The sequence below is a fragment of the Pelophylax lessonae genome (assembly GCF_965119305.1).
Source record: "Pelophylax lessonae genome assembly, chromosome: 2".
NCBI lineage: Eukaryota > Metazoa > Chordata > Amphibia > Anura > Ranidae > Pelophylax > Pelophylax lessonae.
In genome coordinates, this window is record NC_138769.1 from 619,132,821 (window position 1) to 619,149,442 (window position 16,622).

Below are 16,622 nucleotides of genomic sequence, written 5' to 3' on the forward strand. Positions count from 1 at the left end.
CTTATACATATCTATCATTATCAGCGCTGCACATTTGTTTTGTTTTTCATGATATAATTCAACATGATGAACTCTTAGATGGGCCCGAAGATTTGACATATTTTTGGTTTTTGTAGTTATTGATCCCATGCTTACATTATTTGTGCACGTGTTGCACACTGCTGCTGCTTTTGATGAGAGATGAGAAATAGTCCCAGACCACACTTTTAATTTTTCTATCTGCATCCATCTCCATTGAATTTTGAATTACACTACTGGAATTGAATATAGGCTTAAAAAACTGGCTGGCTGGCACCCTGTGGTAATTAGTGGCTGGCACCCTGTGGTAATTAGTGGCTGGCACCCTGTGGTAATTAGTGGCTGGCACCCTGTAGTGATTAGTGGCTGGCTGGCACCCTGTGGTGATTAGTGGCTGGCTGGCACCTTTTGGTGGGTGGCTGGCTGGCACCCTTTGGTGGGTGGCTGGCTCCCTGTGGTGGGTGGGTGGATGGCTGGCTGGCACCCTGTGCTGGCTGGCTGGCACCCTTTGTTGGCTGGCTGGCACCCTTTGTTGGCTGGCTGGCACCCTGTGGGGATTAGTGGCTGGCACCTTTTGGTGGGTGGCTGGCACCCTTTTGTGGGTGGCTGGCTGGCACCCTTTGGTGGGTAGCTGGCTGGCTGGCACCCTTTGGTGGCTGGCTGGCACCCTTTGGTGGCTGGCTGGCACCCTTTGGTGGCTGGCTGGCTGGCACCGGGCAGCTGTGGGTGTATGTATGGCTGCTGTGTTAAACACACTGTGTGCACTGTACACTCACTGTCCCGAGACTCCCAGACTACAGACGAGGCTGAGGGAGGCTGCCTAAGAAGGCAGAAGCAGTCCCAGTGCACGGAGGCGCGTGGTGCAACATACGCAATGACGTCATGACAATATCGGTAACCTCTGGGGATTCCGATATATCGGGGAAAGTGCATATCGGCCCCCGAGTTTGGTTGGAACATCAATTTAAAAAAATCTGCCCTGGTACCATCCTTAAAACTGGATTATCTGAGCCTGACTTTGGACTCCGATGCCGCAAGACTTTTTCTTTCTCCAGACAAGCTGCAAAAGTTGAAGGGAGTGATTCGTTTGCTGTTATCCAGCAATCTGTTATCTCTGCGGACATACATGCGGACCTAGGGTTTGATGGTGTCAATCTTCGAGGCAATAACGTTTGCTCAGTTCCACGCGAGACCCTTACAAAGGGAAATTCTTTCAAATGGAACAAAGATGCAAAGTCCTTGGACAATATGATTGATGAGTCACAACACGAAGATTGCTCTTCTATGGTGGCTTAATTTATTAGCACTATGTCAAGTCCTTTCTTCCATTGTATTGGACGGTGGTAACCACGGACGCCAGCCTAACCGGCTGGGAAGGAGTGTTGGGGAAGCGGTGTGTCCAGGGGTCCTGGACAGTGGAAGTGTCCAGACATCCAATCAATATTCTGAAACTCAGAGCGATAAAGTTTTGCCTGAGCCACTGGATAGTGTTTGGAGCATGGGTGCTCAACCTGTGGCTCTCCAGCTGTTGCAGAACTACATATCCCATGAGGCATTGCAAGGCTGACAGGTAGTAGCATGACTTCCAAAGGCAGAGGCATGATGGGACTTGTAGTTCCGCAACAGCTGGAGAGCCACAGGTTGAGCACCCATGGTTTGGAGGGTTGTTCAGTCCGTATTCAGTCGGACAATGCCACGGCCGTGGCTTACATCAATCATCAAGGGGGCACCAAGAGTGTCTTGGCGGCCGGGGATGTAGCCGAGATCCTGGAATAGGTGGAAAAGTTTGTTCCGGCTCTTTCTGCAGTGCACATCCCAGGTGTGGAAAACTGGCAGACGGATTACCTGAGTCATCAGGTGTTGGATCAAGGGGAGTGGTCCCTGCACCCGGAGGTGTTTCACCTCCTGTGCGTCCGGTGGGGGACACCCAATGTCAACCTGTTTTCTTCTCGACTCAACAAGAAGGTTCAGAGGTTTGTAGCTCCTCTGGCCAACCCCACAGATGCACTGGTGGCTCCTTGGGGTCAGTATCGGCTAATTTTATGAGTTTCTTCAGCTGAAACTTCTGCATAGGATCCTGCGAAGAATGGAAGTGGAAGGGATTCTGGTCATTCTAGTGGCCCCAGATTGGCCTCGTCGGTCTTGGTACGCTGATCTGGTAAGGTTGATCACCGATGCTCCTTGGAGACTTCCTCTCAGGGAAGATCTGCTGTCTCAAAGGCCAATCTTCCATCCTGTTTTACAGTCACTGGCTTTAACGGCGTGGCTGTTGAGAGCCAGATATTGAAGGATAGGGGTCTTTCTGACTCTGTGATTCCTACACTGTTGAAGGCCAGGAAGTCTACTTCCAGTAAGATCTATCATCGTACGTGGAAATTGTACATCTCATGGTGTGAATCGCTGAAGGTGCATCCTCGCCTTTCGGTGGCTAGGATTTTGACCTTTCTTCAGAAGGGGGTTGAACAGCAGGTGGCTTTGGGCACTATCAAAGGCCAAGTGTTTCCAACGTCCTTTAGCTACGCATGCCTTAATTTGCACCCTTATACAAGGCGTTCGCCATATGGCTCGTCCGAGGCAATCCCTGTTACCTCCATAGGATCTTAATTTGGTATTGTCTGTCCTTCAAAAACCTCCCTTTGAGAGCATTAGGGAGCTTCCTCTGCTTGCATTGTCACAGAAGGTAGCCTTTTTGGTGGCTATTACTTCTGCCCGCAGAGTATCTGAATTGGCTGCACTGTCCTGCCGTTCTTGTCTGGTGGTCCACAGAGATAAAGTGGTACTTTGACCTAGTCAGTCGTTCCTTCCTTAGGTGGTTTCTGATTTCCATCTGAATGAAGACATTGTGCTGCCTTCAGTCTGTCCTAAGCCCAAGCATCCCAAGGAAATTGCTTTGCATTCCTTGGATGTGGTTTGGGCAATTAGAGTTTACCTGGCGGCTACTGGATCTTTCAGAAAATCTTATTCTTTGTCCTCACCGACGGACCTGGAAAGGGATTGGCTGCGTCTGCTGCGACTATATCTAGGGGGATCAGATAGACGGTGGTACAGGCCTATTCACTGAAGGGTCAGGTTCCTCCTTTCTCCTTTAGGCGCATTCTACTAGGGCGCTGAGTGCCTCTTGGACTTTTCGCCATCAGGCGTCAGTGATGCAAGTTTGCAAGGCAGCAACTTGGTTGTCTGTGCACAGGTTCACAAAATTCTACAAAGTAGATGTGTTGGCATCTTCGGATGCTTCTTTTGGCCTGCAAGGTTTTGCATGCTGCTGTTTAAAGGAGAAACTATTCTTATTGAGGGTGTATATTTTTTCTGTGAGCTCCAGTTGTTCCTGGTTAAGCTCCTTGTTACCTTTTTGGCTAAGTTTAGCTTGTGGGGAATTATGTTCTTTTCTGAGTGTTTTTTCCCTCCACTCATGCAAATACTGCTTTGGGACGTCCCAATGGCCAAGAAGATATGGAGCTGCGTCTGTCAATGAACGACAGAGAAAACTGTATTTTTGACTTACTGTAAAATCCTTTTCTCTGAAGTTCATTGACAAACGCAGCACCCGCCCCTCTAATTATCAGTGGGATGGGGTTTTTTCTTCTAGACACTGCTTGCAACGAAACTGAAGACTATAGCAGAGTGTGTAGGTGTATGCCTGCAGGGACTGCCCCATAGGCGTGGTAAAGCATTTTACTACCTAGTGTCCTACTTCTGTAGGGGGCAGCATAACCCAATGATCAAGAAGATATGGAGCTGCATCTGTCAGTTAACTTCAGAGAAAAGGATTTTACGGTAAGTCAAAAATCCAGCTTTTTTTCTACAGCTTACCTGTAAAATCCTTTTCTTGAAGTACATCACGGGACACAGAGGTCCCTCCCCTCTTTTTCTGGGATCTTCATTGATTGCTTGAAAAACTAAGGTTCTTTCTGTATGGAAGGGGTTATATGGGAGGAACTTCCTGTCTATTGTTTGCCAGTGTCCATTAGGTGTGTTGAAATTTATCGTAGCATCGATGCATCATGATGCAGCCTTGAACAATTCAGATTCAATGCTAAAGAACGGCCGCATCAATGCATGGATGACATCATCCCGGCTCCCCCCTCCTCTCCCAGGACAGCCCTGCCAGTGCACTCTAAAGTAAAAACAAATCAGTGTCAGTGCCTCTGTTTCAGGGACCCCTTCCTACAGTGTGTAAGTGTTAATGTAAACCGATGCCTCTTACCTTATGATCTCAGATCTTTCATCGTCATCAGAGTAACGTGCCCTCTGGCCGGTCGTTCTCCTCCTCCCGACCGGAGTGCACGAGACTGAAGGTGCTGAAAGATCAAAGACAATAAGGTTAGAGGCATCGGTTTACATCAACCCTTACACACTGTAGTAAGGGGTCCCTGAAACAGAGGCACTGACACTGATTTTCTTTTACTTTAGAGTGCAGGGGGGGGGCTAAATGTAAATGGGAGGGCTGTGTTATGTAAATGCGGGGGGGGGATGTAAATGGAGGGCGGGGGGGCTGTGTTATGTAAATGGGGGAGCTAGGTAATGTACTAAAGGGGGCTGTGGCATTTCGTATCTACTGTTGTAAAAAAATACTGTTGTCTGTTGTGTTCAGACTTTGCTAAATGCAGGGAGTGTCTTTTTTTTTTTTTTTTTTTTTTTTTTTTGAGCAGATAAAATTAAAAAATGGGAGTTCATCTGATGGCTTGAATTTTTTTAATGAAAACCACAGGCAGTAATCGTGATGCAAAAAAGAAAAGTAAATGTCTCCTGCGCTCAAATGTTGCGTAAAAACCAGAGACGGTGGCTAAATTGTTGGCATCTGAAGTCTTGCTGCCCTCTCAGGATGATGGGTATCCACACAATCTGAAAGCATAAAAGACAAGAGAAGGGCGCACCGACCTAGTGCATTACTATAAAACATTTATTAGAAAATTGTTAAAACCACGTCCTACATTATGCTCACAATAGTCTGCTATATAAAAGCATAAAACCAATGGATTCCTTCGACCATCCAGAGACCGCAGGACCATATTCCGTAATAAGGACAAGCAAACTTGAAGGTGTCCATATAGATGGTGCTAATGCGTTTCGAGGGAGAACCCTCTTCCTCAGAGCCATCTGATGGCTCTGAATATAAGCGGGTTCTCCCTCGACATGCATTAGCCCTATCTATATGGACACCTTCAAGTTCGCTTGTCCTAATTAAGGAATATGGTCCTGCGGTCTCTGGATAGTCGAAGGAATCCTTTGGTTTTATGCTTTTTTTATAGCATACTCTTGTGAGTATAGTGTATGACGTGGTTTTAACAATTTTCCAATAAATGTTTCATGTTATTGCACTAGGTCGGTGCGCCCTTCTCTTGTCTTTTATAGTAATCGTGCTGCATCGTGGAATCAAATAGTTGACAGGATAATCGTAATCAAATCGTGAGACCAGTGAAGATGCGCACATCTAGTGTCCTTTCACCTAAAGGTAGCGTAAAACCCAGATAGTCATTATTACTTGCTCTGTGTCCCGCGATGTACTCCAAGAAAAGGATTTTATAGGTAAGCTGTAGAAGAAATCCTATTTTATTTTTATTTTGTTTTTTTTCCATTTAACTAATACAATACAATCTTGATCAGTCAGTATCCAGAGGGAGAACCACTTTGTCCTACAAAAACAACGTTCAGTCAGGTAGAATAAAAAGTTAAAAATAATAAAACTAGGAAGTGTCCTCTTGTAAACTTGATGTGTGTGTTTTTAGGAATAGGATCTGGTAATTTTAGTGCATGTGTGTCAGAAGGCTGTTTGAATGTCTACATGGCTTATCTTCAAAAAAATTAATCCTGCAATAATTTCTTTACAGCAGCTGAAGAACTTGATACAGAAAGTGTGTTTCTATTGCCCCCTGTTTGTGGGGAGGAGTATGAAGTGCAGCCAAAACCCAAGCCACTTAAAAAGGTATACATCCAATATTTTATCTGCTTGGTCTTGAGATGATGAAGGGCTTGTTAACACCCAATGTGTTTTTGTATTCTATTTTGCTGCATTGTCACAAGAAACCTATTATTCCAGACCCATAAAAGTCTCTGCTTAATCTTCTGCCGGCAGAACTCTGAAGGCAGTGCAAAGCAAACTTATCCACGCACTGAGAATCTACACCAGAAGAAGCATGCAGAGCTCCACATCAAGAATGTATTCACATTCTTCGTGTGCTTTTTAAAGATTTCTAACAATAGGGGATTTTATTGGAATCTTTGATCTTATTGAAGCATTTTTATGAAGTCGCTTGTAACTCCTTAAAGCAGGCTTGATGTGTTCAGCCCACAGTGGTCCTTAGTCTTCATGACAAAGGATTACTGTGGTTAGAATTGTGCAAATTCTGCGCTTTACCTTCTGCCATTAGGTAAAGATAGATTCCTGATTACTGGTGTGGCATAGTGCTGGCTACATACTTTGGTGCCACTGAACAATGTTCTTGTAAAGGGGAAACATCTGCTGTAGTTTCTGCAGAAACCATCATTTCGGGAATGTCTGTCTCTTGTGTCCCTGCCACCGTCCTAGGTAGTTCCCCCTGCCAAGCTCTACGTCACTAATGTGTCTTATAGGGGTTGGCAGGAAGAACACCTGAATGCGATGGAGAGCCAGGAAATTACACTCCTAAAAGTTTTCTCACAGATGTTTCCTCTTCTATTTTCATCACAGGTACTGTTATTATTTAATGTACTGTATATTTCTGGTGGTCCAGCAAATCCTAATTACTATACAGTAAACCCCCGCTCCATCGCGGTTCAGTTTTTGCGGTCCCGGTATATTGCGTTTTTTTTTTTTTTTGTAATGTTATTTTACTATATAAATCATTAAAAATGAAATATTTTTGTGTTTTCCATAGCTCTTGCTATGTCTCTCAGTATCTTTTATGTGTTTAAATGAGTTTATATTGTTTTAAAAGTGTATTTTAATAGGGTTTTTCTATTTCGCGGATTTTCACTTTTCGCGGCTGGGTCTAGAACGTAACCCCCGCAATGGAGGGGGGTTTACTGTATTACAATTTTTTTTATGTTAAAGATGATTTTATTAAAAATTTGTGTAAACATTTCTGACCTGTGTAATTTACCAAACATCATATAGTATTTACATTTGCTGTGCAGCAGACATGCAACCTACTGTGTGGATTGTTGGCCAAAGGTATCCTGCAGTGTCAATAGCCAGTTGTGGATAATGGGTGCACAAGGCATGCTCTAAACTTAACTAAAGTACCTTGCTACTTGGACCGGCTGCATAGTCTGCTCACAGCAGATTGGTTGTTTCAGTGGACAGTGATGTAAAGAATCCAAGGTTGACCTGCTTTTTACATTACATTTTATAATCTTATATTTTGTTTTTACACAAATATTTTGTTATATCTGTACTGTAACCCATCATTGCTCTGAATTTCAGGGATTGAAGAGGAAGGCAGTTTTGGGTGACCACTCTCTTCCTGAAAGCTCAGAGTGTGCGTTTCCTCTTAAATGTTCCTATGGTGTCAATGCCTGGAAGCATTGGGTTAAAACTACACCTCAAGAAGAGCTTGTTGAAAGTAGGTTTAGCTTCTATCCTGTTGTATAATTTTTCTTAGTTTTTGGGACGTGTTCTTTTATTAAATAGAACGCTTATCTTTGTTCATTCAGCAGTGCGGTTAAAAGAGAATCTTCTGGATTATACAGCGAGCGAGCTCAGCCATGGGCTTTCACGGTTTGTGAAGGAGGTGCGAAGGTCGAATGGGGACAGCTATTCACCTGATAGCATCTATTATTTGTGTTTGGGGATCCAGAAGGTCAGTGCCATAATTTTAGACTTTTAGCTTTTTTTGTGAAACAAATTGAATTTTAATGTAAAATTTTACCTGTGCTGTTTGATTTGTGTTGACACCATGACAACAACTAGGGTGTTTATCCTCTCCAGCTCTTAGTACTTGTCCAGTATGTCCTTGTCGGAACAGGTTAAAACAAGCTCACCGCTGTTGCTGTCCCAATCCCACCCCCCACCAATCAGTGCTTGATGAACTGGAGCAGAGGGCAGGGAGACATTAGGTGTTTAAAATGTCTCCATACCTTGGGGGGTTGTTAGCCCCTTGTGATAGTGATCAAGCTAAATAAAACATAAAAAAAAAGTTTCCAATTTTTCAAATAACTTATTGTAGGGGGAAAAAAATCAGAAGCACCCCAATCGTACTGTGATTTTTTTTTTTTGCCATTTCACAGGTGCATGCAATTTTGAGGTCTGACATATTCAATATCTATCTGTGTGACCCTACTTCATCTTATATTTTGTCTAAAATACACTGCTCAAAAAAAGTAAAAGTATCAAGTAAGTTAAACTCCTGGGATGGGTCAGTTAAGTAGTGAAGGAGTTTGTTAATCAGTTTCAGCTGCTTTGGTGTTTATTAAACTAACAGGTGCACTAGATTGGCAACAATGAGACAACCCCCAAAATAGGAATGGTTTTACAGGTGGAGATCACTGAAATTTCGCTGTTTTTTTACTAGCTTTGCATTTGGCTAGGGTCAGTGTCACTACTGGTAGCTTGAGGTGATACCTGGACCCTAAATAGGTTGCACAGGCAGTCCAACTCCTCCAGGATGGCACATCAATACCTGCCATTGCCAGAAGATTTGCTGTCTCCCAGCAGAGTCTCAATAGCATTGAGGAGATTTCAGAACAGGCAGTTACTTTAGTATAGCTGGATGGGGCCGTAGAAGGTCCTTAACCCATCAGTAGGACTAGTATCTGTTCCTTTGTACACGGAGGAACAGGATGAGCACTGCCAGAGCCCTACAATATGACCTCTAGCAGGCAACTGGTTTGAAAGTCCTTGACCAAACAATCAGAAACCCACTTCATGAGGGTGGCCTGAGGGCTCAACATCCGCTAGTGGGTCCTGTACTCATTGCCCGACACCGTGGAGCTCGATTGGCATTTGCCATTGAACACCAGAATTGGCAGGTCCAACACTGGCACCCTGTGCTTTTCACAGATGAGAGCCGATTCACCCTGAGCACATGTGCAAGACGTGAAAGGGTCTGGAGAAGCTGTGGAGATTATGCTGCCTGTAACATCGTCAGCATGACCGGTTTGGTGGTGGGTCAGTAATGGTCTGTGGAGGCATATCTATGGAAGGATGCACAGACCTCTACAGGCTAGATAGTGGCACCCTGACTGCCATTAGGAATCAGGATAAAATCGTTGGACCCATTGTGAAACCCTACACAGGTGCAGTGGGTCCTGGGTTCCTCCTAGTGCACAACATTGCCCGGCCTTATGTGGTGAGAGTATGCAGCCAGCTCCTGGAGAATTAAGAAATTGATACCATTGAATGGCCCCCATAATCGCCTGACCTAAATCCAATAGAACACCTCTGGGACATTATGTTTCGGTCCATCCGACGCTGCCAGGTTGCACCTCAGTCTGTTCAGGAGCTCAGTAATGCCCTGGTCCAAATCTGGGAGGAAATATCCCAGGACACCATCTGTCGTCTCATTAGGAGCATGCCCCGACGTTGTCAGGCATGCATACAAGCACGTGGGGGCCATACAAACAAAGTAACTGAGTAGCATTTTAAGTTGTTGCATTGAAATTTTAACAAAATGGACTAACCTGCTGCATCATTTTTTCACTTTGTTTTTAGGGGGTGTCTTGAGTTCAGCCCTCTGTAAGTTGATAAATTTCATTTCCATTAAACGATGTGGCATCCTTTTGTTCCTAACACATTTACTAGTCCATATCAGTATAAATATCCAGCATGATATTTTTCCTATTGAAATCTGATTTGTTTTCAAAATGTTCCTTTAATTTTTTTGAGCAGTGTATTTGCTGAATTAAATGGTTTGTACTAAACTTCTATTGAAACTATAGATTTGATAAACATTTGCACAAATCTAACAACATAGAAAACTGCAACTGTCTCCATTTTATTCCGTAGGACCTATGATTTCAGAAAATGACTTACACTCTTGGGTTTTTCACTCCACCTCTGCCTGTGAGCTATACAGGCCTTTTTTTTTATCTTCTATTAACCGCGTAAAGCAAACCCCTGTCTGATACAAATTTAATGAGTTGTTTAGGTTTTTTCCCTGTAGTGCAGTTTTGGTAAGTTTAAAGGGAATTACACAATTTTAGTGTGTATGGCCATCTTAAGAAAGATAGTGTTGTACCAGTGCAGAGATGTCTTCTTGCATAGAATAGACATTTGAAGGCACTATAGCAGGCAGACAGCTGATGGATCATGTTTTTTAATGAAATTCGTAGATCCACAAGTAGTCAATTACCATTATTAGAAAATGTTTTAATTTGTCCTCCTTCAATTTGCTATCTATAAGCTGTCCTCTTGCATTGGAGAAACTTTGACCCATCCAGGTATGGGCAGAAGGCGCAGCCGACACATCTATACATTCCTGAGAGGCACATTTTTTATTACTTTGCCACATTTCATTTCTTGGGGATTATTCAGATTTTACCAAGAAATCCCCCAAATTCTTAGCTCTTTGTGTTGTTAGAGGTCTAGGTCCTAGAATGTCTTCACAGTTCATAGCGATGTCATTACATTGTGATGGTTCTTTCAACAATATAATATTAATGCACTTCTGTTCAGATTCCTCACTCCAGGAATACTTGGAGTGGATTTGCAAATTTGATATTATATAGACAAACCTTCACGGTTATTTTTTTGAAAGGCATGCTGTCAAGACATTGGGCTTAAAGTCTGGCATGCTTCAGTCCGAGCCACTGGACTAACAATCCGTAGTTAGTACAGCAATCTCCCCCGCCTAGCTGTTGTGTTCTTACGGGAGTGCCAGAACACTCTGATCAATGCTTTCAACCATTGGTTCTGTGAGGCAGTGCGTGCAGTTTTCAATGGTATTTTGCAACTTTGTGTTGCTTTTTAGTAGCTGCTGTTAAAACATTTATTAACAAATTTGCACTTGTATATCATTTCCTCAAGTGTCATCTACACTGTGCGCTTGAAGTTAGGAGGAATTGGTGATTTCTGGTTGTTGACAACATCTTTTATTATTCCTAGTAGGGTTGTTTTTGTGTTTTGGACACTACTCAGTCGTGGTGATATATACTGAAGGTTTTCAGTGAAGCCTTCACTTTTACCCAAGCTGCAATTTAAGCATTCCCTCTCCCCTCTTTATGAAATGCCAAAGCCATGTCTCTTTACTAAAATTGTATTTTAGCATTTGTGGATTAAGTTTTAAATCTTTCTGGCCAGGTCCCCAGGAAAATAATATTGCGGCATAGCTGTGAGCAGTGTTTAGACATGTCGAGTATACAGGGGATGTAAAAAGTCTACACACCCCTGTAAAATGTCAGGTTCCTGTGATGTTAAAAAAATAAGACAAAGATAAATTGTTTCAGAACTTTTTTCACGTTTATTGTAACCTATAAACTGTACAACTCTGTTGAACAACAAACTGAAATCTTTTAGGTGGAGGCAAGTAAAAATAAAAAAATAAAATAACATTGTTGCATAGCTGTGCACATCCTTAAACTAATACTTTGTTGAAGCATCTTTTGATTTTATTACAGCACTGTCTTTTTGGGTGTGAGTCTATCATCATCATGGCACATCTTGACTTGGCAATATTTGCCCACTCTTCTTTACAAAAAACACTCCAAATCTGTCAGATTGGGAGGGCATCTCCTTTGCACAGCCCTCTTCAGATCACCCCACAGATGTTCAATTGGATTCAGGTCTGGGCTCTGGCTGGGCCATTCCAAAACTTTAATCTTCTTCTGATGAAGCCATTCCTTTGTTGATTTGGATGTATGCTTTGGGTCGTTGTCATGCTGAAAGATGAAGTTCCTCTTTATGTTCAGCTTTCTAGCAGAAGCCTGAAGGTTTTGTGCCACTATTGACTGGTATTTGGAACTGTTCGTAATTCCCTATACCTTGACTAGGACCCCTGTTCCAGGTGGAGAAAAACAGCCCCAAAACATGATGCTGCCACCACTATGCTTCACTGTGGGTATGGTGTTCTTTTGGTGATGTACAGTGTTGTTTTTGCGCCAAACATATCTTTTGGAATTATGGCAAAAAAAAAGTTCAACCTTGGTATCATCAGACTAGAACACATTTTCCTATATGCTTTTGGGAAACTTCAGATGTGTTTTTACAAAATTTAGCCAGGCTTGGATGTTTTTCTTTGTAAGAAAAGGCCTCCGTCTTGCCACTCTACCCCATAGCCCAGACATATAAAGAATAGAGGAGATTGTTGTCACATGTACCACACATCCAGTATTTGCCAGATATTCCTGCAGCTCCTTTAATGTTGTGGTAAGCCTCTCCTGACCAGTTTTCTTCCCGTCTCCATCAATCACTGTTGTGCCATATTTTTTCCACTTGATGAGGACTGTCTTTCTCTTTCGTTCATTGATGGACACAGCTCCTGTCATTCTTGATCATTGGGGTATACTGCCCCCTACAGGAGTAGGCCACTAGGCAGAAAAAAATTCTGACTACACCCATGGGCAGTCCCACGGGGTGTACTCCCTCTCTCTGCTATAGTCGTCACTCAGTTTATTTTCTGCCTAGCCAAGTGTAAGGACCTAGTTCCTTGCTGGGACCTTTGGACCTGCCGAAATATTTTAGATAGACAATTTTTTCCTCCTCAATTTTTCCTGTGAGATCTACTTTTAACTGCCCGACTGGGCAACGGGCTGTATAATCTAGATCCAGCGGTCACCCCAGTCTGGCCAATGAGCACGCCCAGGCCTCGGCTCCGCGCTAGATCAGCTGCAACATAGTCCCACTGGACAGGTGCTGGCTCTGCAAGTTAAACGGCTCGCGAGGTAGCAACCTGGCCTCGGCCTGAGTCGCAACGTTCCTTCTGGCTGACAGCCTACCCCATTTCGATAGAGAGGAGGATCTGTCTGGAGCGGTGCCAACCTGGTTCCTGGTATGGTGAGTAGCTGTCCCCCCTCTACCCCTGGAGGGTTTTGGGATGGGCATGGACCCCTCCTTCCCGCAGGCACACATCCCCCCCCCCCCCCCCTGCGAAGTCCCTCACCCTGAACCCCCCCCATACGCTGGGGATGTTTTTTTTTTTTTTGTTTTCATTTATTAGGTGGCCTGGCCACTTTCCTGGGGTGGGGGCTGGGTGCTAACTGGGGAGGGGGGGGGTGCACCGCTGGCAGCCAGACGATCGATTGTACTGGGGGGTTTGTACCTTGTGGGGGCTCCTGCCAGGGCCCTCTGTCCTGAGGCCTGGTCCCCCTATTCTGGGTCCCTGTATGCCTTGTGGTGCTGTCATTTTGTTGTAGCCTGTGTTTCTACACACGGCAGCCATGTTTGTGTAGTCTGGCAACCATTTTCTTGTTTTACCAATGCAAATAGCGGGGGGTCATGACAGTGGACCCTTGTGGGTGGTGTTTTTGGCAGTGGGAGCCCCTCCTTATCCCCTGGTGCTGACTCCTGGATCATTTAGCTTCCTGATCGCCACATGTGTAGTGCAGATTCTTCTGGTGGTTGCAGGTGCCTGTGCCAGCGGGTGGGGGAGTCTGGTGGGGTCCTCTCCCTCTCTGCTGAAGGATCTCTCTGTGCCTTGTGCTTGGCGACTGGGTGGTGCTGCCAGCGTGATGGGAGTTGTTTTGTGGGGTCCCCATGGTGACTCATGTAGTCTTTGGAGCAAGTTTCCCCACCTGATCCCCTCTGTGGAGCCCTCCGGGTGCCAACTATCCATCCATGCACTGACGGCGGTCTTGGGGTCCCTTCTGTCCCGGGTGGAGGTGCGACGGGCTAGCAAAAAGGGCCCCTGCCTCATCTGTCTAATCAGATCCTGAATCTGATTCGGCCAACGCGGACGTGGGTCACACTGCTGGGTCTGTGACCACACACCTGGAATCCTCTGATAGTGAGGATGATTCCTCCACGTTTGCGCCTGCGCAAGAGAAGACGCTGGTAGATGCACTGATTGTATCTGTGCGTGTGACCCTGAAGATGGAGGACACAGCTGAAGCTGGGACGTAGTCGCAGGTACCCCTTGGCTCTCACAAGCCATCCAGAGCGGCAAAGGGGTTTTCTTTCCCTGCCTATTTTGACAGAATTGTTGCTTAAGAGTGGGGACGACCAAAGCATCCCTGTGGGGTTCCTAAGCGCTTTACTAGGCGTTACCCCTATGAGGAGTCCCTCCTTAAGAAGTGGACTGTGCCGCCAATGGTGGACCCTCCAGTTTCCAGATTAAACAAGGTAACCATTATTCCAGTGGAAGAGTTCCCAGCCTTTAAGGATCCAGCTGACCGGAAGGCGGAGGCTGTGGCCCGCATTATGTACACCTTAGCTAGTTTGGTAATGAGGCCAGTATTTACCATTGCCCTATTGTCAAACCTTGACAAGAGTGGGCTAAGCTCCTACACCATTACCTGGAGGGAGAACAGCTCCCTCCTGCCTTTACTGAGCTGGCGGACCAGCTACTCCAGGGGCTGCAGTTTATCTGTGATGCCTCTTTGGACGCAGCTCCCCTGATGGCTCGCCTCTCTGTTTTGGGGGTGGTCCTTCGGCGAGGCTTTTGGCTCAAATGCTGATCTGGAGACCAGACTTCTAAAAAGGCCTTGACTGATCTTCGCCTGTTTGGAGCGACCCTGGATGACATCATTAAAGCCTCACGGGGGGGGGGGGGGAGAGTACCCCCCCCCCCCAAAGGCAGCAAAGGGTAAGGAACCTCGTCGTAGACTTTCCTTCTCCGCTCAGAGGTTTTTTTCGTCCCTCAGGGTCGACTGCCAAGGGCTCGAAGCTTTTCAGGGCTGCCTCTGGTGGATCCAAACAAACCTGGTCTGGCAAGCAGGGAGTTTGCTTTTCCAGACCTGCGGACAAGGCTTCTTCAGCATGAAGGTGCGTCCTCACCTGTATCGGGGTGAGGGGGGATGTCTTCACTGGAGTCTGGACCCGTGGACTTCCCTGGTGCAAGACAAGTGGGTCCACTAAGTAATTCGGCCTGGCTACAAGATTTCACTCTTGTCCTCCGGCAAGGTTTTTTCCTTCCAACCTGTGCCCGTCAACAGACTGTATGGGCCGGTACAAGACCCTGTTCCTTCAAGGGGTGATTGTCCCAGTTCCGACTTCGGAACGCTTTCAGGGTTTTTACTCAAACCTGTTCAGTCCCCAGGAAGGAAGGCAGAGTGCGTCCAATCCTGGACCTCGAGGTGCTAAACTGCTTTGTGCAGGTACAGAACTTCAGAATGGAGTCCATTCGAATGGTGGTGGCATCCCTGCATAAGGGGGGGGTTTCCTCACCTCCTATAGATATCAAGGATGCCTATCTTGACATTCCAATATGTCAGTCACTAGAGTTTTCTACACTTTGCTGTGGAAGAGCAGCATTATCAGTTTGTGGCGTTACCCTTTGGTCTCGCCTCCGCTCCTCGGGTCGTCACAAAAGTGTTGCTCCGGTGCTAGCCTTGCTATGCCAACGAAGGATTGCGGTACTGGGCTCCTTGGACGATCTCCTTCTGCAAGATTACAATACAAACTCTGTGGGAGTTCAGCTGGATTCTGAATTTTCAGAAGTCTGCCAGGGTTCCGTCCACGAAGCTGGACTATTTGGGCCTGACTCTGTACTCCAGAATTTGCAGGCTGCAATTGGCTTCCTGCTGCCCAACAAACGGACATCCCTCCAGACTTGCATGCGGGTGCTGGGCCTGATGGTATCTACCTTCGAGGCGGCTCTGTTTCCACAGTTCCATACTAGGTCTCTGCAAAGGGAGATTCTGACCAAATGGGACAAGACCCCGCAGTCTCTGGACAATCGGATCCGGCTGAGTCGGGGAATAAAGGAGTTTCTGATATGATTGCTTCGCTCTCCAGGGCTTCGGGTGGGAAAATCCTTCCTCCTTGTATTGGACAGTGGTCACCATGGATGCCAGCCTGTCCGGTTGGGGAGGTGCCCTCGGCAAGCATTCTGCTCAGGGGATCTGGACGATGGAGGCTACCAATCAATGTCCTGGAACTCCGAGTGATCAGACTGTGTCTGGATCATTGGACAGATCATCTTCAGGGTTGCCCAGAGGGCATTCAATCTTGACAGTGCCACGGTCGTGGATTATGTCAATCACCAAGGGGGCACAAGAAGTGCATTGGCGGCTCTGGAGGTAGCCAGCATTCTAAGGTGGGCAGAACGGTTCATTACAGCCCTCTCCGCCGTACACATTCCTGGGGTGGAAAACTGGCTGGTGGATTACCGCAGTCGACAGGCGTTGGACCAAGGGGAGTGGTCCCTTCATCTGGAGGGGTTTTATCAGCTGTGTCACTGTTGGGGCACCCCCGAGGTAGATCTGTTGGCGTCTCGGCTCAACAGGTGCAGAGGTTTGTGGCTCGGTGAAGGGATCCTCTGACAGATGCCACCAACACCTGATGGCCCCGTGGGATCAGTATCATCTTATTTATGGCTTCCCTCCTCTCAAGCTTTTGCCCAGACTTCTACACAGGATCAAGGCAGAAGGGTTTCCAGTCATCTTCGTGGCACCGGGTTTGCCTCCCTGGGGTTGGTACGTCGATCTGTTGTGGCTGGCCGCGGATGTTCCTTGGCAACTTCCTCTCAGGAAGGATCTGCTGTTCCAAGAATGATCTTCTATTCTGCTTTACTGTCGCTGGCTAGGATAGAAGC

At 46.0% G+C, this 16,622-nt stretch overlaps 1 protein-coding gene across 1 annotated transcript in view; it reads left to right on the forward strand.

The window, feature by feature from the left end:
• ZMYM2 (zinc finger MYM-type containing 2) overlaps positions 1 to 16,622 on the forward strand; it is a 236,553-nt gene that overhangs the window by 185,028 nt on the left and 34,903 nt on the right. Inside the window, exons 17-19 of the mRNA XM_082248171.1 lie at positions 5,847 to 5,941; positions 7,421 to 7,559; positions 7,651 to 7,796. Of these exons, the coding sequence (XP_082104297.1) occupies positions 5,847 to 5,941; positions 7,421 to 7,559; positions 7,651 to 7,796 (380 nt within the window). The remainder of the gene's footprint in view (positions 1 to 5,846; positions 5,942 to 7,420; positions 7,560 to 7,650; positions 7,797 to 16,622) is intronic.